Below are 25,788 nucleotides of genomic sequence, written 5' to 3' on the forward strand. Positions count from 1 at the left end.
ATGACTATCATATTTAATAAGATTCTTGCCAAATATTTCAGCATATAGCTGTGAGGACACAGCTTAAAGAGGAAGATTTCCATCAAAACTTTAAGAATCAAGTTATTTAGGATGCAAAAGAAAATAATGCTACTATTCTACTGTTTTAAAATTCATTGTTTAAAAGGTTTGTTGCAGGTACAACTTTAATGGGTTAGGAGAATCATGATATTTACTCAACTTGGATTGCTAATAAAGGCACACATTCTCCATTTAATTTTATTTTGTAGAAGAAATTTGAACTTTTTAATTTGAAGAAAGATGAAATATTCATTGGCCAAAAGAATGAAGACAAGTGTCGTCCAGGGAAATTGTTAATGCAGCCAAATAGGGTTTCTTCCTCTTAAAACCCTGTGAGTAACTTCAAATTATTTTGGTATTATTTGGGATAGCAGCATAGCCAATACTGGCATGTATACCAACAGAACTGCTTTTCTGTGAAAATTCCAGGAATTACACCATTAGTTTTTCACTATACCCTTAAGTAATGAAATAGAATTTCAAACTGATTAGAAAAGGGGATTTTACTTCAATGAAAAAATACATATGATTTTAACACATCCTCCTACACAGGAAAATCTGCAAGATTTAACAAAAGCACTGTGTCAGATGCATTTATAGATATTTTACATTAATATTGAGGGAAATCCACATTATTTAAAAAGCTAGTTAAACACAGATAACAACTCAGAATCCAGTCTTAATCTGGTATCAGAGATTATCTATTTTTCTTACAAGGTAATTCTCAAGATTTCTTGAACTTTTTAGTGCACAGAATTTGACTCAGAAAACATCGACAATAATACCATTTTTAATGTATTTCATCTGAACAGTTAAACTCACTGTGGGTTCTTGAAAAATCCTTTGTGGCTTTTGCCCCATACTACTAGCTTGAAGTTTTTGAGGAACATACCAGAATTTATGACACAAAGCTCCAAGAGATTACAGCCAGTCCTGTGTCAGCCCTAATTTTGTGAATATGGACACAGTCAGTATGGTATAACTTAGCTTCAGGAAAAGTTCAAGCTGGCCCTAATTAAAAGAAATACAAGTTTAGAAAGAAAGCAAGGTCTTCACACAGCTCTGATATAAGCTAAAGATTAAGGCCACTTAAACTTTGTCCTTTTTTTTTTTTCCATTAAAGAAAAGGATAAAGGAAACATTATCAGTTAAGTTTACAAGTCATACATTGCATACAATGCTGTCTCTGACATTCCACTGAAGAGACTGCCTCAGCTCAAGTACTGTAGGTGGTGAAGGTGCACAACTGTGTACCCTGAAACAACTCTCACTAAAAGGCAGTCTGCTTTCTAACAGGCTCTTTGTGATGGGAAATTCATTCCTGATGTTAGAACTAAAAGAGGAAGCTCTTCCATTAAACATTCACTGTGTGACCAGCCACTGCAGCTGAACAGCCATAAGGGAGAATCAATGGCTAAGCAGCAGTACAAAAACTGCAATAAAAAAAAAAAAAGAAAAAATTAGTCACAGTACTGCTGCTTAACATCCCTTCTATAAAGTAAACACTTTCAAGTACAAATTCTTCCAAGCCGCTTTTAAATATCACACATACTATTTATATATTTACCTTAGTTCATCCCCTAAAGGTAGAAAAAAAAAAATCCTTTTTTTTGTGCTTTTCATGGTATATCTGTGTTATACTATCATGTAGTGTTCCTTTGCTGATTATTCAGTTTTGATGGGGGACTACAAAATAAATTTTTTAAGCACTTCGTATTACAATAACCAAATATTTTTAATAAAAATTGATGCTGCCATTAAAAAGGCAGAGGATAAAAAAATTAAAGCTCCTTATTAACGTATTACTAAAATCTACAATATTCCACCAAGTTTACAATAGTCACAGCAACATTGCACTGTTAAGAGGACAGTACATTTGTCATGATCTGTTTATTGTTCACATATGTAATTTATTAGCCAGCTATCTACAAGTATTATTTACCACAGGCAAACTAAATACTGTGCTTTTAAGAAACCTGCATAGAAATGATTGGATGTTTCTTTTATTTTGGACATATTTACAAAAAGAATTTCTATGTGTGTTAGCAATAAATAATCCCAATATTCAAAATGCCAGTGCTCATGCACACACTGACAAGATGGCTGCATGCTTTAAAAATAATTTTTACAGTACAGTCTCCTTCATAGCCCTCTCTCTAATAATAGCAGAAAGTGCATCTTCTTCCATAGTCTCTCTCCTTTTCCTCTGTTTTCATTCAGTCTTGCTTCTGAGGGATACAGCCTTCCATCTCAACAACTTCTGGCCAGCCTTCATACTTGTTTGTGTCCTTGTTATTCTTTATATGCTGTAAATGGAAAATATCAATGCTGTTAACATGAAGTCATTTATCCTTTTGCTTTAACTCAGCTTTAAGACAGATACTTATTTTCAGGCCATGGACAAAGAAAATACATCATTATTAACTTCTTGTGTTTTGAATCAAATATAACTATGTCTAAGTAGTCACCATTTAAAGTAACTTTCTCAGACAAGTATATGGTATAAAGTTAAGCCATACAGGGAAAACATTTTTAAATTTAAATTATAGAATATTTAAATTAATAATAATTTAAATTTAAACTATAGATGTTTGTTTAGGAAGAGAGAAGCAAGGAAATGACCAACTGCATTAAAGCATAAACTCCTAGGTAAAAATAAATAAGGATACTAAGCTTACAAGGCAATGAAAACAAATAGTGAGATTTGAAATAACATTTTATTTGTCCACCAAGCAACCATCTGCAGTCAGGTAGGACATCATTGCCTCCAAAAGTCTGCCACTGCTTCTGCACTTAGTTTCCCCTCTCTTACAAGCACATGTTCCTTACTGTGCTAGTACAAAGCTACTTTTACCAGCAATTAAAGGCAATACTGACACATGCTGAACTGTAACAGCTAAAGCAAGAGAATATATTCTATGCCACAAATTTTGAGATGGCACCAATTTAAGAAAAGAGCAAAGCTAACAGCTGAAAACTTCTTAAGTACCCACTTATCTCTTGGAAGTTCACTGTTCTTAGAGCATCTAAAATACAACTCAGGCACAAAGTTTTGAATTCTTCAGTTTAATTTGATTCATTAAAAAGAGGAATAATCTAGTTACTGGCATAGTAAAATCTACAGTATGTAATTTTTTTTTCTTATTTATGAGTCACAAAAGAATCTTTTCTTTGGATGTTTAAAATGAGGAGGCTACTCAAGGAAAAAACCTGAAAATAACACTGTGTGCCAGTACTGCAACAGATACCCATCTTGAACAAATGCATGGCATTTATAAAGCATGCTATGCCTCTATGAATGCAAGCTGTTAAATTCCAGGAAGTTATAGAATCACAAACCTGTTCAAATGGACTTTTAGTCTTAATTCCTTTTCCACCACAGAAGACCCAGTTGTCTCTGAAGCCAAGATTAGTAATGGAGGTGCTTCCTAATTCAGCGATCAGTTTCCGTGCTTCCTCATTGAGCCTTGAAAAAACCAGAGAAGTTCAGTATGTGAATAAAATACATGCCTTAGAGATTTCATTGCTCAGTGAACCAGTCTGCTTTGATCTTATTTAATATAGTTTAAGTCAGTCAATATTGGGCAAGATCTACTTTTCAGAATCAGATAAGGCTAGTTCTGAAATCACCTGATGCAACAAGCACTGCTCTTTCACACTATAATCTCAAGGAACCAGGATATAAACCCGTCACTACACCAACAAAAGCCAAGAACCCTCTCCTGTGAGAATTTAAACATCTCAAGTTCTGTTAGCAGTTCTCCAAGCAACTAAAAAGTCAGCCTTTAAAGTAAACACTGTTTGCAGGCTCAGGCTGAAGTCTAGATAAAGTAAAAGCTATTTCAGATTAGAAGAATGAAATAAATATCTGAAATAAGTTCTCATCTGCTTGGGGCAGTTAATTCAAAATTCAGAATGCTGCCTTACAGCATGTCTCAGTGCCTGTAAACCCAAGTAGGGTAATTTTAGTATCAAAAGGAAAACAGTTCTGTTGGATATCATTCCAACATCTCCAAGTAACAGCTCTTTACTTTTTCCTTTAGGTTACTAAATGTGCCTGATTATCAAACAAGACACTTCTGATTACTACCACCTATTGAGATATAGCTGTATGACTCACTTTAGCCAAAATTATAAAAATTGTATAATACTGTGGAGGTTATTTGCCCAACCCATACTCCAGCCTTCTCAAGCATTAGGCCAGCTTGATTCTTCACAATTTTATTTCCAAGAACTGGCATTTATATTTACTATCAACTACCAGTGGTAGTTGTAGTACTGTCAGTAAGCAGTAGACTGTCAGTGTGACAAGGCCAAATGAACTTCTTGTTTAGCTGTATTCTATCTACATGCAAACTTTCAAAAATATCAGCTGTAACATGATTACTGAATTAAACCTACTTATTATCTAAAATGTTGAAGAACAGGAAGCAGGTAAAATGTAAAGTAACAAAAGTGAAAAGAACAACAGAGAGAAGATCCAACCTGGCTAAAACCCCAATAAATTACCTTCTTCTTTCCTAAAAGCAGTGAATGCAAACACACTTGATTATTTATTGTGAAGATTCCACTGCAAAGTCAGGACTTAGTCATAGGGAAGCTGCTTCTACACCAAAAATACAGACAAGTTGTAGATAACAAATTGAACCAAAAGAGGGAAAAAAAAATGTACAGACCACACTAACAGAAAAGTTACTCATTAGTAAAACAACAGAGAAAAAGGAAAGAAGTTTCAATTTTCACTGTGAAAAGCAATCATTTGGATAGGATGACTTAAATGAGGAGTAGATTATAATACATACTCTACAGTAATTTTTAATATTTATTGAAACTGACCCAAGTTGTGAAAGTTGGAAGACAGTGCTTTGAGAGACCTACACCCTCTTAGGCATTTAGATTAATAAACTGAACAGCTTTAGAGTGAAACTGTAAAACACTGAGGCCAAAAATTACAAGGCTCACACCAGTAACCTGTGTGACTTTAAATGTAAGGATGCAGGCAAGGCTGGCTGGGAAAGGTTGCAATCCTGTAACCACCAAACTCTGTCTTGGAGCTGGTCTGAAGAAAGTGCTGGATGGAACAGACACTTTCCACCAGATTATGTTTTCATAATCATGTTCCCATGTCTGAATTTTCTAGCCTAAGACAGAATGAGCTATCAGCAGTAGAAAAATCAGCACACCTATATCTGCTTAGTTTTTGCTGTGCCCAAATCACATTTGCATTGGAAAACTAATAAACTGAGAGTATAGTTTCAAATCTGTCACCTTGGAAGAACAAAATCTTATTAAAAGTGATTGCATAATAATGTATTTTTTTAGTATAAAACAGCATGTAAAAGTTTAAGCAACATTTGCTGTTTAAAATGAATTACATACTTGGTTGCACCATCATCATACGTTGCCATTAACACAATTGTTCCATCCTGGATGGTCTTCAGAAATTCAATAAGTGGGGCCACATCTGAGAAGAAAGAGAACATAAAACTGTTTAATAATAAGCAGCAATTCTGTATTTAAACACCTGCAATGTTTTCTACAAAGACATTACTTTCAAGAATATTTGTAAAGATAATATTTATAAAGATAATATTTATATATATAAAATATATATAATATTTGTAAATATACCTTTATAAAAAATGCAGAGTGAGAAAAAGCTAAAATACATCAGAGAACTCTTACTTTATAGAAAGAGTTTAATCCATATTGTGTAAAGACATAACCACTAATGAGAACTACTCTGGAGGACAAGTCTGTTTGATTAACCACACAAATAGTTGAGGTGGGAGGGAATGGTGTTTCTTTAAAGTTGCATTCTCCTCACAAAGGCAGAGGTGAAGCACTCCTTTAACTATCACCTTAAATCACACAGCAAATGGAGTCTGGACAAGAAGGAAGAAAAAAACACATTTGTTTCTCTCTGACCAGTGTAATTGCACCTACCTCCTCCCCACATGTCAAAAAACTTAGTATCTAGTAATTCTCCTGTTTTACCTGAAGGAAAAGAGAAAAAGAAACAATTGATGCCATCATATATAGCCAAAATTATTTTACAGATAACATGTCCAACTCCTTTTACACTCTTTCAGACAAAGTGCTGCAGAAGACACTAGATGAATGAATTATGGTAACTTTTAAGGAAACAGTGTAGTGGTTTGTCAAAAAATGCAGGAAAAGATAAGAGGAAAAAAGTGAGAAGATCCACAAAAGCTAGGCTGGATGCAGCTTTAAGCCACCTGGTCTAGTGCAAGAAGTCCCTGCCATGGCAGAGGGGGTTGGAACTGGGTGATCTTAAAGATCCCTTCAAGCACAGATCATTCTGTGATTCTAGGCAAGCTTCTGATTTTGCTTCAAGTGGAATATAAAATAAATGATAACACTCACAGGCTCTAAAATCAACAAAGAATATTCAGTTCATATATCTGCTTTTTTTTAAATTTGGTTTTGCAAAAACAGATAGTACAGCTTAAGACTGGCTTTCATGTCACAGAGAAAGTCAGAAAGATTAAGATTAGACTCATGTTTTGCTATAGACTGGAAATTGTAAGTAGATTTAAACACCCAGAATAAATAGGAAAAAGTGGACAAATACTATATCTCATTACTTTTTATTATTATGCTGTCTATAAAGGAGTATTTGATGGAAGGTGGTGGTTTTTTTATATATACATTCATTTAAAGTTTGGAAGACACAGAAAGAGTGGAGCTACAAAATACAAAGATAGGTATTTTGGTTTTGAACAGATTGAGTCATTTTAGGAAAGCAACATAGAATTAGGAAGTATTGTTCAAGTTATGCTTTAGATGATGTAAATCTGAATACAATCCACAAATAAGAATTTATGTTGCAGCAAAATGACAAAGTGCTATCTCAGTGCTACAAGGAATAATTTCCTACACATTAAAGACAAATATGCCAGTGCTGAGATTCAGTTCAGCTTTCAAGGTAACACACAGCTAAACTTGTTAGGTTTTAATGAAAATTACAAACCCTGAACACAATTACCTAACACAAAGTATTTATGGACAAGATCTATCAAATATTCTGATTCAAGTGTGGAGATAATGAACTGGTCTTTCTGTGCAGTAACAAAGATGCTAAAGAAGTTTCACTGAAAACAAAGCAAAAGGAGAATATAATATGCAGTTTAATTAGTGGTGGCAACACACAAGGTCAAAAGAAGCAGCATGCATCTCATACCTTTTTCCATTTTTCTGTGCATTAGGAATTTACATGATGTATCAACAAGGCAGTCACCACAGAACTGCACATTACTATTTTTACAACCCATTTTAGAAACGAAAATGCACTGAATTTTTCTGCTTTGTAACAAAATGTCAGTGCCAGTATCTGACACTATCTCAGTATAAATAAGTTGAATACTTCCTTTTTTTCTCCTTGGTGCTTGACTTTCACCACCCCATAGTATTTCACCTTACCTTTCAGAAACAATTTTAAAATGAAAACAATCTGCTCCCGTAAAATATCACTTACCATTGACCAAGGCCATATTTATTCCTCTGCCAACATTATTTTTAACTCCACTCATTAAACTGAAACAAAAGAAATATTTTGATTTTTAACTGGACAATCTTCTAATGTGAAATATTTCTGTTTTTTTTTTTTTTTTTTTAAATAGAGACATAGTTAAAAGACTGCATGTTCATGAGTACTTAAATAAAGCAAAATCTCCTTGAACTAATCTGTGTTCTGGAAGCCCCATTGAATTAAGAATAATATATCAAGTATCCCCAGTTGTATTGATTTAATTTGATTGCTTAATCATGGTTTCAAAGTATGTGTATCTATTAAGTGTCACAAAAATTAGCATTATTTATGTAGTTATGTTATTAATATATTTAAAAAATAACCATATATTAGTTTGTGGAGCTCAGCACAGTCACACAACCAACATTTCAATCTTTCTTTTGTAAGCACATAACAGAGGTGTGTTAATGAGTGTAAAAGGAAACCAAACAGAACCATTTAAAATTCACATCAAGAAACAAGAAAGGCAAAGACACTAAAACTCCACATATGCATGAAGTTATAATGGATCCAGATATCAAAATCTGCAATTATGAATACAAGAATTACTAGTTACTAAAGGAATGTAGTACATACAACCCTGCTATTGGGTTACTGTGGCATTATGGTGCAACTGGCTTCTTAAATAAAACTGCATGGAGAAGTTGCTGGTAAAGAAGTAAATATAGCCTCTTCTAAAAAGCTCATGAAGTAGCAACTACAATATTTAATATTCTGGTGGTGAGTCCAGCATGTTTTTTTTTCTATTTTGGATTATGGCCTCCCAATATAGAACAAGGCTATAACTGAACTTGTATAAAGCAGAACTCCTGTTTCACATTAAAATACCTATATAATAAAAAAGAAAAATTGACAAATTACTTGCATTCTGAATTGTATCAGCAACTTTAGTGCTTTCCTAAGTCAAGTGACATCCTTATATTTAAAATATAGGAAAATACTCTACTCTGCATATATCATTCACCAATTATGGAAACTTGTTCCTTTCTTGGAAGGAGGAAGGACACAAAGTAATCAGAAAAATAAAAATCTTTTTGTGGGTGTGAGTTCACAAAATATCTCTAAAAAAAGAGCTCAACAGTAAATGAGTTTTTTTTCAGAGCTTTGCTACATTACTTTATACATTTGAGCCAGCTTGTGCATCATCAAACAACAGGCTGCAATGCAACAGCTTCTCACAGGAGGGCAGCCCTTCATCAGTTTTAGAATTCTTCCAAGAATTTACAGTAAACAAGTTGAGAGCTTTTGACTGAGAAATAAAACCTCTTATCAGCAAAGCAGGAGATCATATAAAATCAATCAAATTTTCTGGTGGACACTTAAGACAGACATGACCAGTTCCCCTCTGAAGGAATTCAGAAAGATGCTTGCCAAGGAAAGCTGGACTTTAGAATCCAATAGCTATGCACTAAAGTGCCTGCTTAGAGGATTTTTTCCAGCAACTATTTTATTTTAATCACTTCCTTCAGCAAAATATCTATTAGAGGATTTTCCTTTTCTTTGGACAGAAATAAAACTCTTCTTAGTTAATCAGTCAGCAAGACATTAAAACAAAGAAAGTCAAAAACCCCAAATAGAACAACCCTACAATCCTGAAATTAAAATATTACTTGCATTCTCACAACTTTTAATCATTGAATCAGCTTAAGTCTTCACAGATAGTAAGCTTCCTATATTAAGCAAGCAGAATGAGACAGTAGCATGTTTTGTAACAGCAGCAGCAATACCATGCTGAGATTAGATAAGCCTGCCCAAGGTCACCAAGCAAGTGACCAGTAAGGAAGCAGGAAAGCAGGAGCAGCCTGTACTCTGTGCCAAGGTGAGCTCTCCTAGCACGTGCTGCCAGCTGCACCGGGATGCTCTGCTGCCAACTGACTCCCACACAAGCCAGCAAGCTTGAGCTTAGCCAGCCTTACACAGGAGGGCCACTCACTGCTGAAAACAGCCTGCTCTTTAAGATCACTTGAGACTAGTCTGACAGGTAATTTAGAGAGTAAAGTGATGGAAAATGTTACCAATACATTTTTTTCTCTTACACATAAATTATCCTATTTACTGTGTTATGTGGGGTTCTGTTGCTCACAGAGAAGTTCCCATTGGCTCCAGAATTCATTAGCACCAGCTGCTGTATATGCTAACTGTATTAATACAGTGTGAGCTGAGAAACACCTAAACTGGAGTAGCTTAAATGCACATGGAAGGCAAAGATGTTAAGTGTGACCGATATTAAAAAATATATCTTCCAACAACACCAACATGTTTTAAACCGCTGATTTTATGTGCAAAGTGACCTAAGTATTTGAAAGAGACATTTAAAAACAACAGGGAAAAATACTTACACGTTATCCTCTACACAAATTTTAGGTCCAACTACATTTGCTGCTCCACTTGACATTTTGAATGCAAAATGCTTTTCAGGACAAGATTTAGAGATCCCACACTTGTATCTTGGAGGTTTTGTAGCTTTCAAAAGGAAAGAAACCAAGATTTTAGAGAATACCACAGGTAGGCAAACAGACAAGTATATTCTGAAGGAATTCAAAGAAGAGAGGAAACACAAACACTATTGCATCTGTAGTTACATAAAAGTTTAAAAAAATCTAAGTTCCTGAAGCACCTCATTATTTCAACTTCTTGTTGTCATGTCACCCTGCTGCTTGCTCTGGTGCTGTCATCAAAAGCCACAATCCAACACTACAAAACAGACTTTACCAGAACTTTAGGAAAATCAGGAGAAGAGGAAAATTAGTTTCTGATTGCATTTGAAGTGTAATTAAGACTTTCTTAACTATGAAAATTAATCAGTCTTTCTGTTATTTGTAAAAGCAAGTGACAGCAGTAGTACATGCCTATGAATACTCACAGCGTGCAGCTGCATCCAGTGCTGATCTAGCTAAAATGAAAAAAAGAAAGATTTACAAGATGTTACTATTAAAGTGTCATCTGCTATTTCATATCCTATAAATGTAAAATCTTTCTGTGCCCTATAAAAACAGGCTGGTTGAAATGAAGTATCAAATGCACCTGAATATTATGCTCCAATAAAAAAACCCAACTTTTATGCATTAGCAGAATGAAAGTGATTAGGAATCCCATTCAGAAGCACTGCTTTAATTTATTGCTCTTTGAGTGTTGTGGAGTCAAAAACCCACAGAGATCCAAAATGTCTAGGAATTTATGGAGCTCAGGGCATTGAAGTGAAATTAATTCTCTCCTTACAGCTTCACTGGGATGGGGTTCCTTTCACCTAAACTGGAAGCCTGCAGCTCAGGTGTATTTCAATCCAACCATTCATGACTCCCTTTCCTGAGATATGAAGAGACCCAAGTGCCCCCATCATGCACAATGACAGCCCCATCTCTTCAGTGATTACTGAAGATGTTTCTGCTGACTGGCTTGGATGGCAGCTCACACTGTAGTCATCCAGAGCTAAAGAACACAAACTGCACCCATTGTTTGGGGTGACTGAAATTTGATGCCCTCAACTGCTAATCTTTATCTGCCTAGAATACCTGGGCACATCAGAAATGTTTTGATTACTGCACATCCAACTTAACACGGTAGCTAGCATACCTGCACAAGAGAAAAAACCCCCCCAAAACAAATCTAAATCTCTTTAGCAGTAGTAAAGCAGAACACAAATTTCCAGAAACATGGTTTAAGTCACCTAATTTATTACTTTACACTAAGAATGCATTTCCAGTAAATAAAAAAAAAAAGCAGGTTATGTATGCTTGGCAGACAGAATCAAACTGATTAAAAGAGTAGGTTAAATATTTCATATGGAAAATAATTTAATGCAGATATTATAGATAAAAAAATAACAAGCACACATATTAAAAATAACCACAGAATTCTTAAGTTGAAGAGCCTAAGGCAAAACAAATACAACATTCTTGATAAAGACTCAATATTAATAAATGTCCAGAGAAAATAAAGTCATCACTTACCAAATATGTGTCCTAAGTTTGCATCCATTTTTATTTCAAACACTTGAGATATGACATAAAACGTCAATAAAAATATTGCTATGACTACTACCAACTTTGCAGCACCTGTTAAGAAACAAAAAAAAAAATTTAAAAAATTATCTCCAAATCATAACATTAGTTTACCAAAATTAGCAGCATGAGAAATGTGTACTAGATAACATCTTTGGGAACTCAGAAACAGGATGATCATTTGTGGACCTACTAAACAGAATAAATCTGAAAAAAGGATGGATATTGTGGATGGATATTATACTACAGGATGTAACTGCACCAGTCCATCAGGTTATCATACCAGATGCACTCTGGTCTTAACGTTCTCTTCCTTCATGCTTGTCTGACACCACAGTACACAAACTCAGCTCAGCAGCCAGGAGAAACCAGACTGCCATGAAAATCCAGCCTAACCAAATGAACTAAGATAATCTACCTGGCTGTTGCCCAAAATTTCCACCTTCCCCATTCCACTTCCATGTTCTTAGTCATGAGTACCTGGTTCCTCACTGTTCATAAATACTGTCTCTCCTTGCCCTCAAATTGAGCTACCTCAGTTTTAATATATGGCCCAGACTGAGTGATTAGGGATCAGTTTATATACTGCAGCTTGGCTACTATGGTCAGTAAGCTCTGAGTATGACATTAAAAAACAAACAAACAAACAAACCAACCACAACAAGAAAAAAAAACCCAAACCAGCAGCCAACCAGAAACAAGCATTCTCACTTTTCAAGAAATTTATATTAATGACCTTCAAAAAACAAGTTTGATGACTCAAAGGCTATTTTAAAATAAGTAAAAAAAACCAGTACCTCTCCCATCCCCTTTTTAATACACTGAAATAGGCAGCTCTAAGTTTTACAAGGCTAAGTTCCTGCAGTTCTGAGCGGTCAATATACTTCCAGTGAGAAGAGCTGTAAGCACACATCCACAGCAGCTCACACCAGAAATGGATATGTATGTGATACTGCCACAAACCTCAACATTTTTTAGCATAATTTGCAATACATCTTTACACAATACTCCACTCTTAACTGACTGTAAAATATTGACTAAAAATACTGAGAGAACAAGTCAGGTGAGGAGGCATCTGATCAACCTCTTGCCTTCCTATCTTACTGCAGTATGTCAAACTAACTGGAAGACTCAACCTTAAAGCATGCTTCTTTTTTTCAGATTGCCAGCCAAATCCTTTAGAAAAAGCCACACTTATATTCTCCTGCAGATCTCAGACTGCTGCTGTGATGGGCTGCTCAGAAAATCTTAAAATAGACAGATTACTCAGCCTTCAGAAGGATGAGAGATGCTAATCAATCCTCCCAAAAGGCTAAAAAAAGATAAGGGGATAGAAAAAGAACCGAAAGATGAAGAAAGATACAAGGGTTTTTTACTTGTAATTTGGTCTTTTGGTATGTGAGCACATACAGATTATGATGTTAGAAAACACAGGTGCAAACCTAACTTAAAAATATGCTGGAACTCCAAAGATCACTGCGCTTGAAAGGAAGGGAACCATGTGTAAGCACTGGAGAAACAGATGATCTGAACATAAGTTAAGAAATGGGATAAAGGTTTTCCAAGCAACACTGCTTAAAACCACAAGGTGGTACCAGATTTTGGAATGTGTCATCTAGCAAGTGGCATTTGGAGAGCATGTTTTAGTATACAGTATGTGAGATGAACAAGAACTCAGGACTGAGGACTAACCATCCCCTCTAGTCTATATTCTGAGCTTTTCAACTGAACTGCAAGTGCTCCCTTCAAAGGAACAGTAAGAAACCTCCTAGAAGGTTCTTTAAGCATTTGAACCAAAACTGGCATGTTTACTACAGGTGAAACATTCTATAGAACTGCCATATCTACTTTGTGTTTTTTAGCACAAAAAAAAAAAAAAAATTAAAAAATTGCTGGACGGAAGGGAAGAAAAAAACCTAAACATGTTTGGAAAGTGATTTTCCAGATGAATCAGGCACATAAAAAATGGAGAATTTTCAGTTCTTTATCAGATTAACTTTAAGAAATTGCTCCCAATAATATATACTGTGGTTAATAAAGCAAAATTAGGAGTAGTGAGAAAAGTTGCATGCATTAACAAGCTCTTGGAAAGGTGTCATTTTCTTCTAGAAGAGGCAACTATTTCTCCTTCTGCAAAATAACACTGTAACTATTGATAAAAGTGCAATGCACCAGAAACTCAAAACTGTTCCATTGCTACACAGGCTATTCTACTGTGACAAAACGTCTAAAATAATATTTTCTTTTAATGTTATATTAGCAAAGATCTTATTTTTACAACCACTATACCTTCTGTCAACTAGAATTAGTTTCTTAAAGCCTGTACTACAGTAACTTAGCTCTATGAAAAGGCTTTTATAGTTTTCAAACTCCCAGCAAAAATTCAGAAAGTTTCAGACACTTAAAACAGCACATAGCGATTTTTGTGAGGCAGAGAAGAAACGGCTTCAGACAACCATTTGCCATTTCCTTATTCCTTCATCATCTTAAAGAAATAGCAGCCAAAATCTGTCAAGTCATGGCACCTTAAGAAGTCACTGCAGATCAGCTACAGCATTTTTAACAAGGTGATTGTTCTTCGACCCTCCCAATTCCAAAATGAGTTTCACTGAACATCAATGAAGTAGAACAGCAATGCCTGATATGCCAGCTAAATGAAGTGTACCCTGACAAAGTTGGATGAGGATACCAAACTGAGTGGCAGTGGGCATGTCTAAAGGGAGAGCCAATCTACAGGGATACCTGGATAGACTGGAAGAACAGGCTAACACTAACAGTGAAGTTCAACAAGGACAAATGTAAAGTCTTCCACCACAGAAACCATAACCTAGCAGTAAAGAACAGACTGGAATCTACCCAGCTGGGGAGCAGCTCTGTGGAAAAGGCTAGGGGATTCAGGTGGACAAGCAGCTCAATACAAATGGAGGGTGCTGGCAAAGAAGCCAACAGCATGCTGGGCTGTATCAACAAGGGCATCACCAGCAGAGAGAGATAAAGCCACTATTCCTCTCTTCACAGCACTTGTCAGGCCACACTTGTTACACTCCCTTCAGTGTTGGACCCTGGTATTAAAAAAAGAAAAAAGACAAAGACATGGACAATATAGAGGCAGTTCAACAGAAAGATAATCAAAGGACTGGGAAGCCTGACAGATGAGGAAAGGCTGAGACTGCTGTGCTTGTTCAGGCTTGAGAAAAGACTTAGAGAAAACTTAGTACCATGTTCAGTATTTCAAGAGTGCTACAAAGAAGATGGAGACTCCCTTTTGCAAGGAGTCACATGGAAAACAAGAGGGGTAGTGAATGCAAGTTATTCTGGGGAAGATTCCAGTTAGACATGGAAAATTTGCCACAATAAGAACAATCAGACATTGGAATAATCACCCCAGGAAGTGGTAAACTCCCCAGCACTGGCCATTTTAAAATCTGGTTGGACAGAGTACTGGGTTAGGGTTCAAATTAGAGAAAGTTATAGCACTATGAAAATCATAGGGTAAAATACAGCTGCTACTTCCTGGATGGAATGCTGTGAGTATGCTCATAAACCTGTCCCCCAATGGTTCCATACACACAATCTGTAATCTCAAGCATATGCTAACCAGCAACAGGGCGTGGAGCAGAGTGGGAACACCTTAGCCAGACTCTATTAAAATCAGATGGCACTTTGTAGCTGATAAACCTGCACAGCACCCGTCAGCCAAGGGAGATAGGAGCAGGTATCTTGCTACTGAACCAGCAACTGTGGTGAAATCACTCTTCTGAGATGAACTTGGTTCTATGCAACTTAATGGAAATATTAACTCACACTATCATCCCCAAGTTACCTGCCTCCAGTGTACGACCATCCCTCACTGAGCATGTGCTCTATGTTTTACTGACTGTATCTGTAACAGCAAAGGAAGAGACCTTTAACCAATGAGTAACAAAAGTACATGTTACTAGAGTCACTCGAGATCCCCTCAAATGAGAAGGAAGTTCATTGAAGGGTCCCCATAACAGGACACAGACTAGTCAGACACAAGTATCTTGGCCTTCCTGGTGTGCTGACAGACTAATCAAACACTAAAGGTTTGAGGAAATCTCCACTTTTCACACGACAACTATCTTGTATAGACCATGCTTCTGCCAAGAAATGATTGATTCTTGAGATCTCTCTTAACTCTATTCTATGATTCTATGATTAAAACCTTATTGCCACAACTTGTTAATGTTGTCCACAGCAGTTGTTTCATAAATGACCAAAGTCTGATTTTACTAAGCATACTTACCTGCTATTCTCATGTTTAGTCTTCAGACAGTTAACAACACTACTGCATTAAAACAGCCACCTATAGGAAACAAAAGAAAAACCATAAAACAAAAACTAAAAAATACTTCACCATAATTACAGTCAAAAAAGCACTTTTGTGTAAAAAACCCCATTGATTTTCTAGTCAATAAAATTAATGACAATTGTTCTGAATACCTATTTCTTAACACTCACAGTTAAAGGAAAATTTAAAATGGATTTCAGATGTCTGCTTTCACTTGTTTCTCCACAAAACAAGTGTTCTGAAAAAACACTAAATTAATCTAATACCCTACAAATTCAGTTTAACTTTCAGTCCTTCAATTTGTGACCTAAGTACTTACCAGTGCTCTATCTAAGCAGTCTTTAGTTTCCTTAAGCTATGTGGTAGAAGGTAACAACTCCATCTCCACTGCTTCAAAACCCTACCTGCTTCTGGGTGCAAGTTGCTATTTGCCAACATAGCATAGCAAACTATGCTTTGGAGGAAAAATATTTAAGCATTTTGGTCTCTAGGATACTACATAAACTGCCTTCAACAGAACTGAAAGAAGGTCAACACTTTCATCTATGCATTACAGAAACATAACATTTGTCACTCATAGGTTCAGCCAGAAGAATAACATGATGGTTAACAATGACAGAAGCACCAACCCTAGCACTCCAATTATTTCAGAAATAAACTAAAAACCACTCTAAGCAAACAGTGGCTAAGCATCCACAAGCTTCTTGAGAAAGCATGTCACCACACAGAGTCACAAACTCCACAGGCTCCCCCTCTCAAGTAAGCCAGGCTGCAGGGCTGTGCTGCAGAGCAGAGCTGCCCAGGGGCTCTGCACCACGCTCCTGCTCAGTCCTGGAGCCCACACTGCACAGAGCCTGGACACCTGCCCTGACCTTCCCCCACTTCAGGGATCTCACTGAATCAGCTACACTAAGGAATATTTGAAAACTTGTAGTCAGCTATCACTAATCCAAGCAGCTGTCCCAGACCCCATCACAACAGCTACAGCATCCCTAGCCCTCTGCAGTACTATGCCATGAAACATCAAAAACATTCTCTTCAGAAATTATTAGAAAACTGCTGTTATTAGAAATACAAATTATTTGGGGACAAGCACCAAAACACCAACATGGTTCTCATGGTCTGTACTAGGGAGAAAAAATTGGTATTATGCAGAACACCTTTTGCCTTCACTTAGTTCAGTATCTTCAAGTTCAGTGATTTGTGTCCAGATCCTCTTTTCCAAAGACTCAGTCATTTTGCTCTATCTCTTCAAGTTTACAAGAAAATGGTCAGCAGAGAAATAAACAGGAAAAAGAATTGCAAATACAGAAATATTTATTTCTAATCTATTCAAATTTGGAAATACTTATCACCAAAGTTTAAAAGCAGACAAACATTTTTGAGTGCTAATGTTGTACTGTAAAGGAACTCTCACAGCCTATTATAGACCATAATATATCCATTTAACTATAGCCACACATATTATATCCTCATATAATAACTTCTTTCAGTGAAAGGCTAGTATTTATCTGTCTTGCAAAAGCAAGACAAAAAAGCAAAAAACAATCTTTCAGGGTAGATAAACTCATTTTATTTCAAAGTCTGTGAACAGAATTATTCTAGGCTTCTTCTTCTTTAAGACACCCAGAAATATATCAATGTTACAATAAATACTGACTCTACTTTGAACATCTACAAGCTTTTAAGTCTGCAATGAAAAAAAAAGTTTCTTTTTTTGTTTTACTCTGAACAAAACCGCAACATCAATTCAAAGAATGAAAACAAGAATATGAACACCAGAAAGAATAATCTAAGTGAAGCAATTGTATGATCTAACCTTGACTGCTTTTATCCCAACATCCCCTTTCACTCATCTCAGGGACCATTATTTGTTGCAAGCAACAAATAAGAATATGCATTCTTCTTTAAGTGTGGAATGTGTTTTGATTTAGAAAAAGAAAAAATGAGTATGCTATGCCTCAACTTGAAAGGAATTTTAAAAATTTAGTGATTATTTTTCTAAATTACAGTATATTGAAAAATCATGAGGTTTGATTTACCTCATGAATATGCAGTATAATATAATAATACAGTAGTGCTACAGTACAGGCAAGTGTTGCACAGCATTTTCCAGCTGCAGGAAAATAATTTATGGACATCAAGTCCTTTTCCTACACTTATTATCTTAGATTGTTTCTTTGAAGTATTTCAAGACAGAAACAGGAATAAAACAGGATAAGCTGTGAACCCTTATAAATGTTCATGGACATTACTCCACATCTTCAGTATTAGACTTCATAACTGAAATTAGAAAATTGATTAGAAATTTGGTTTGGAATTTTTAATAGTGCACATTTTAGGGTCATGTAAAAACAAAGAACACTGGATCACAACTGAGCTTGCTCAAACTCAGATGAACAATACCAGTACTAAAAACATTCCTTTGATTGCTTCAGAAATGGGCCAAAATAACCTAAAGACTATTTTTCTCTTCAAGATTCCATCAAGCAGAGGCAGAAGAATTAGAACCTTAGTATCCTCCTGACTTATGAGTGCCAAGTAAGACAAATAATAATTTATTACTACACCATGCTCTGTCAGGCAGTACCAAAAGGATCCCCAGTATCCCTCATTAGAGACTGGGGCAGGAGGTGCAGCCCATAGCAGGGCTGACAGGCAGTGCCCAGAGGTGCAAACACCAAGGAAAACACCACAAAACAGGCATAAGAATTGATCAACCTCTTCAAGTTGCAAAAAAATAAATGCCCATGTTTGGGAATCATTATGTGACTTAAATACAGATTTTCTTTTTCTTCAGACTGTTTTCTTTGCACAAAACTTAGGAGGTTTTTCAGTCAAGGTCTACAACTTGGAGAGCAGAAAAGAAACCAAAAATTCTCTCATGCAGCAGTGTATCAAAATGAAAAGTAATCCACAAAAGAACCTGAACAGAAGAAAGGCAAGAAACTGGAGATCATAAATCCTTCTTGAATGTTGGCATGTCACTGTCCAGTTCCCTGCATGGAGTTGCACAACCATCCATGTAAAAAAATTATTTGTTCTGGATACAGCCAGGGAGAGGATATATGGACAGACAGCTGGGAGCTGAGGTTACTGGTTGCCTTTTTTCCTGCATCCTTGTGCATCCCAAACAACCTCCATGACAGACTAAAAAGCTCTCCATAGGGCATAGAAAACAGCAGCTTACAATAAAAAAAAAGGAAGAGAAAACCAAAAGGCTTTCCCCCACTCTGCTCTACTCGTTGATTGTGTGCCATGATATACTCAACACAAATACAAAAAATTAAATACACAACTCCACAAGTACTGCATGTGTTTTTGTTCATACCTAAACTAGTTTCAATCAGTAGACCAGCAGATGCTTGCTTTTAAAAGTAAACTGTGTCTCTTGAGGGAACCCTGCTAGGTCCTTGCTGGAGGAAGCTTATAATATGACTTCATTTAGGAAAATTACAAGCCTATAATCCTTCCAAGCAAATCATCATAATATTTTGTTAGACAATATAAAGTTTCTAACATACCAAGGTTGAGTTCTTTCTACATTAATGTGTTAGACAGAATGGTCATCATGCAAGTTTTCCTCCCTGAATCAAGAGGAAACTGCATTGAGATAATTGACAAATTAACAGTTCCTGTTAATCCTACCTCACTGACATAACACTGAATGAAGAGCAAATTTCAGTGCCAAGATGAATGCAATTCAATTTGGTTAATTCTTTATCAGGCTTTTCTCAAGACTTGTCCAGAGGCAGTGCTGTGGGACACACTTCATAGGAGCACAGCCTCTGCCCTACTTACCATGCAGAAAGCTGTGGCCACTTGCCACAAACTTTGGTTTAAAAGGGGTTTCAAATATCATTGTAATTAATGTTGTGAAGGATGATAATGAAACATGTAGATTAGTCTATTTCTCTCCCAGGATAATAGCACTTCCATTAGCAACTTGAAAACGTGTGTGGATTATGCTTACAAAATGGGCACACACAAACAAGCAAAGATGAGAGGCAAGAATTTAGAAGGTCAAGATAATTTTGAATTCTGACCTTAGCTGATTAGGAAGAGGTCCCAAATTCAACGGTACTTAATAAAACAGAAAGTAATGCACTCCAAAATTGACATCAAGTGCTGCAAAACAAGCAGCAGAAATGGAAAAAGGAGATTATAGCAGCTCTCTAATATTGGGGTCAACAATGTCATACTGCCACAAAAGAGTAAGTGTTCCTTGTGAACTGCACTGATAGGACTGCTGTGTAGTGGAAAAAAAAGCAATTACTCTGTTCTGCCTAAATAAACAAAAAATACCCTGTTCTATGTGCTATCTTGACTTTTAACTAAGACCCATGTGCAGTTTTTTTCTAAGTCTATCTCAATGCATAATCCCCAAATGGAAGAATCTAGATAAGAATTACATGACCTAAATAAACCAACTAAGGGATAAAAGAATCAAGACTGCTTTGTAAGGAACTGTGAAAGAGAGAAGTCAGGATTAGACATCTTTATCTCTAATTTTCAAGGTGTTATTCTAAAATTTTTTCGAGGTAAATAACCTATTTTAAAATACTATTATTTATAGCAAAACTAAAATATATATTAGGTATTACTTGAAATGTATATTTTAATTATTTTAAATGCTGATAAGAACAATTCTCAGTATTCTCTGGCTGCTGCTTACTTATTTGCAGTTATAATATTAAAGAAAAACAACCTTACAGTTACAAGGATAAACAGAAAATTTAAAATGAGGCTGTAAAGTATCATAAAAGTCTGGAAACAGAGACAATTTCTCTTAACACAGATATTCTACAAGGTGTGAGCTAATGTCCCCTTCAATATTAAGCCCACGCTGTTATACTGCAAATACTGTACGTGCAAATCTGTACCCAGGTTACGTAATATTAAATGTGTGGCAGCCTGAGATGCTTTGCATTCAATTCAGGGGGAAAGTTTTCCCCCAGACCAGTGTTTGTATACTTTCCAGCAAGGTCAAATAATGCTATACCTAGTTTTGTATATATCTACTATTTGTTCATATGCATACCATACACTACACTTCAGTTAAACAAGTATTCAAAATTACTTAGCACCAAAAAAACCCACCCAACCAACAAAACACCAACCCCCCCACCAATAAAAACAAAAAAAAAACCAAAAAAAACCAAAAAAAACCAAAAAAAACCAAAAAAAAACAAAAAAAAAAAACAAAAAAAAAAACAAAAAAAAAAAAAAAAAAAAACCAAAAAAACCAAAACAAACAAAAAAAAAAGAAAAAAAACAAAAAACAAAACACTTGAGCTTTTTTTTTTTATTTTATTTTTTTTTATTTTTTTTATTTAGTAGATTAGGATATTATCTTTTGTTGTTTTGGGTTTTTTTTCCCTTTTTAGCACAAACTTCATTCCTCAATGATTAACAGATGCATTTTACTCCTGTCAGAGAACAGCGAAAAATTCTTCAAACAAAAAAAAAAATAAATTAGCTTTTCATGACTGGTAAAATATAATCAATGAAACAATACTGTGTTTAATCCAGCCTCTGCTGATAAGATATTTCAGTGTGTTGTATTCAAGCAGTTCAGAGCAGTGGTGGTTTTTTTCCCTCAATATTACACAGTGAATTATATTTGTCAAGGACAGCATTAGCTATTCTTATGTGATTTCTGGTTTTAAACCAGTGGTTGTGCCAACCTGAATTACATGCCATGGACAAAAGAGCTGAGACATTCAAAATCATCCAAGACTCTTTTATTTAAATGCAGGAGGCATTTTCTTATCCAGATGATTGCTTACTTTTCTGCTAGGCTATGAACAGTTTTTCCAATATGTTTACAAAATTAATTTAATTTTAAATTAGTGAAGCACACACATAGAAAAGAATTATATCTTTAAAAGAGTAAATAGCATAACTCAGTTGTATAATCATGCACCATTAGTGTCTTTTGCAAACACAGGCTATGACCCCAGTAGTTGCTCTCTACAGGCAGCACTCCTACATCCATACAAATTCTTTGAGGTTCTGGCAGAACTCCACATAGGGAAAAGGTCTGTCCACACAGAAAAATTTAGAGACTCGGGAATACATGTTTTCTTTTCTCCTTTGTGATAAATGGTACCACAAAGTAAAATTAAAAATTTCTTATAAAAATGAGAATTCATATAAGAATCATGTTCTTCCATATGCATATCAAGATTCATCTTGGTATTCCAGACAACTGAATCAGATCCATAATGTTTGCTTGTAAATACAAGATTTTATTTTACTTCTATCAAATTACATCTACAACAAATGAATGTAGATAAATGTAGGAAATGAAACTTCAGTTTATTCCAAAGGTAGAAATAGATAATCCAGCTATGACATGTTGCATGTCCTATGTTGTGACTTCCATTCTGTGGTTTCACTTTTAAGAAAGGAAATGCACATGAGAAGCAGTATTGTGCTAGAGTGTTTTGAAACTTGATGTGCAAAACAAACCCTTCCCAAATAACATGTCAAATCACTGACCATGCAAGCTTTTGCTAGTGGCATCAAGCCAGTACTTTCACCTTAGGCAACACACAAACTAGCCAGTCTCAAACACTGAAAATTCTTCTGAATCCTGAGAAGCTGAGATAAAAGTACTGAGGCATTCTTTCTTCCCAAAGAGAACGAAACTCAACCCACATTCCTTCTGCAATTAAAACAAAACCAAACCATTCCAAGGAAAACAAAAGCAACATAAGCCATCAACAACAAAAAACCATTTTGCCTTATAAGCACTCAATCCATACTTCAAAGACCCTTCTCAATTATTACAAAAATTCACTGGTCTATATGGTTAAGAATGTGATCCCTAAAACCCACACTATTTATATGTGATAAAGTAAATCATACAATTGCTGCTGACATACCTATCGAAGAGAATCTTAGTTCTGTGTTTCATGGGGTTAGATAATATCACATATTGAAGTTCAGATAGATAAAATCATCAAGGACAAACTGCTGAACTTCATTCACTACTTCCCCACTTCATCACAGCAAACGACATAAATCTCATAATAAAGATTTAAGAGAATGAGGTACCTTGAACTATTTTATAACTGAAACACTGCTGTAATTACCAACTGCTCAGAAGTTCAAAACTAATTATTTGTTTTCTGTAATATTTTAAGAACCAAATTAGGACCTTGATCTCATAAGACAGCAAAGTCAGTTCAGTTTTCCATGACAGGAAGTAAATAAAACTTTACAACACATTAATCTGTGAGATTACCAGGTCTCACTTGAAGGTGTTACCAGAATCTAGCAGGTGTTTCAAAAGAGCATTCACATCAATAAAAATACTAAGCCTCTTACCAGAATATTGCATCACTATCAAGCAATATTATTCTGCCCTGCTATACAGCAATTCTCAACAGAACTACCATACCAAAGGATATGTGCCTGAAGAACAATGAATAATAATAAATAAATAATTATAAAGTACACATAATTACTGTGACTTCACAAAATGGCACAGATTGGAAGGGACCCCAGTGGGTCATTTGGTCCACCCTCCCTGCTCAGGCAGGGTCATCCCAGAGCACATGGCACAGGATTGCATCTGGATGGTTCTTGAGCATCTCCAGTGAAGGAGACTCCACAACTGCTCTGTGCAACCTGTTCCACTGCACAGTAAAGAAGTTTTTCCTCAGAAGAATTCTATTAAGGTGGAACTTCCCATGCATCAGTTTCTGCCCATTGCCTCTTGTCCCATTGCTCAGCCCCACCAAGCAGAGCCTGGCTCCATCCTCTTGATCCCTTCCCTCAGATACTGGCACACATTGATGAGGTCCCCTCTCAGTCATCTCTTCTCAAGGCTGAACAGGCCCAATTCTCTTAGCCTTTCCTTGAAAGAAAGACACTCCATGCCTTAACCATCACTGCTGGACCTGCTCCAGGAGCTCCATGTCTCTCATGTACTGAAGACTTGATAAAACCACATATGATCACCACATAAATCTACTTGATGGTATGATTATGGAACATAATTTCACACAGAGACCCATTTTACATAAATTTATCAAGCAAGCAAGAAGAGGAAAGGAGCATTACAAATACTTCCTTTACAGTTCCAGGTTTGTTGCAGGAAAACTGATCAGCTCCTCCACACTTCTCTCCAACCACAATAAGACTCTAGATAGTAGCTTTAAGGTGTAAGAATGAGATGATCATCCTTTGAATGAGATTCATTTACTGCTCAGATCACTACACCAACCTCATCCCAGAGATGCACACCAGGACTACAAACATGGCAAGCCATGGAGTTTGTATATACTTTGCAAGGCAGAGAGGATTAAGACCACCAATAGTAACAAGGGACATTTCCATACACTGTTGGAAATAAAACCCAATCTATTGTACCCACAAAGCATTTAAGTTTCTTTAACAAAAGCTCAGCACGATCTGAGGCTGCATGTTGGAGAGGAATTTTAACCTTTGCTCGGTAGCACAATGATCTCATCAGGAAACAGGGAAAGTACAGTGACAGTCACTGCTCACAGCATTACTGGCATCTCTAGTTCCTCTTGCTCTAAGGGACACTGAAATCCATGCTCCACTGCACAGCCCTTTTTCATCTGCTTCTACATCTCCCATGTGAGGAAGCATTTGGACAGGTTTTGGCTCTGCAGGATTAGAAGAGCATGTCACTGGCTGAGCAGAGCACCCAGCAGAGACAGTGCTGCACACCAGCTCTGGGAAGAAGGGCAGCAGCAGGCTCAGCACACAGAAGGCCATGCTATGCCTACAGGATACTGCTAACAGGATCACACTGCAAACACGGGACAGCTCCTGGTGCCTGATCACCCCCATGGGCATGAGGCACCCAGAACCAAAGTGCTTCTGCAGTGCAGGCAAGTCATTGCTACTGGTCCATATTAGCACTAGACAGGCCATCTTTTGTGAGCAATGAGGTTAAAGATGCCTGAAGATGGAGAGGAAGTCAGTCGATGACGTGATTCTTAACAGCTCTAGAGTGACTCACTTCTTCCTACTGAAGACACACAAAATAGCCCCAAAACCTGTAGTTTCTAGGTTTCTGAGAATGAAGATATCAGAACAAAGATCCACAACCTACATCTTGGCTTGGTGTAATCTTACAGCAACCACTACCAAAACCATAAGCCATATCTGTGAGGAATAATTTCACAGAAAAAAAAAGTCTAGGGACAATGTGTTCTTTTTATAATTATATATTTACATAATATTTAGTTAACAACTGGTATACACCCACTAACTAAAATCCAACACAGATATTTTCTACCCTTTGAGATGTTATAATCTAAGCATCATCATGAGTGGGGAAATCTAAAATTATGCTGCATAACAATTCACTGTATGTCATTAACGATGTAGAAATTTTTCACATTGGGAACATATAAACTCCTTTGAGGAATGGCATCCCTCAAGGACAGAAATGTGCTTATATCAGTGACCCTACCACTCTATGCACAGCTGACACAAAGATAGGCTGATATACACCACTGATATGCAACCACTGATACTCTAACAACTACCAGTGCAATGCCCTCTGGATCATGCAGTTCTAAGAGAAATTATCTAATTCTTACGAGAACTCCTTTAATAAACCTCTGTCTGAACCAACTCAAATGAAGTTCCAAAACCATTCATGTGTCACTGATATTCAGCTGACCAGCAAACACACAGGCAGCCATGGCAGTTCCATCAACCACCTCCCCTGGAAAGTGCAAGACTATCAAGGCTGATCCAAAAGCAGAATTAAGTGTCTGGGAGCAGGTCAGCAGTTTTCTAGCAGCAGCAGTACTAACAAACACCAGCTTAAACATTTGTGAAACAATGACTCAACTAACTGGTGATACCAA

At 36.2% G+C, this 25,788-nt stretch overlaps 1 protein-coding gene across 1 annotated transcript in view; it reads right to left on the bottom strand.

The window, feature by feature from the left end:
* Positions 1–545: 545 nt before the first annotated feature.
* The window catches only part of FAM3C (FAM3 metabolism regulating signaling molecule C), a 29,809-nt gene continuing 4,566 nt past the window's right edge, over positions 546–25,788 (bottom strand). The window contains exons 2-10 of the mRNA XM_056512928.1: positions 15,881–15,940; positions 11,563–11,667; positions 10,476–10,505; positions 9,952–10,075; positions 7,559–7,617; positions 6,007–6,057; positions 5,440–5,524; positions 3,400–3,526; positions 546–2,366 (exon numbers count right to left, since the gene is read on the bottom strand). Coding sequence (XP_056368903.1) covers positions 2,277–2,366; positions 3,400–3,526; positions 5,440–5,524; positions 6,007–6,057; positions 7,559–7,617; positions 9,952–10,075; positions 10,476–10,505; positions 11,563–11,667; positions 15,881–15,893 — 684 coding nt within the window. The 5' untranslated portion in view covers positions 15,894–15,940 and the 3' untranslated portion in view covers positions 546–2,276. The remainder of the gene's footprint in view (positions 2,367–3,399; positions 3,527–5,439; positions 5,525–6,006; positions 6,058–7,558; positions 7,618–9,951; positions 10,076–10,475; positions 10,506–11,562; positions 11,668–15,880; positions 15,941–25,788) is intronic.

This window comes from Oenanthe melanoleuca, chromosome 1A (genome assembly GCF_029582105.1).
Source record: "Oenanthe melanoleuca isolate GR-GAL-2019-014 chromosome 1A, OMel1.0, whole genome shotgun sequence".
Classification (NCBI taxonomy): Eukaryota; Metazoa; Chordata; class Aves; order Passeriformes; family Muscicapidae; genus Oenanthe; species Oenanthe melanoleuca.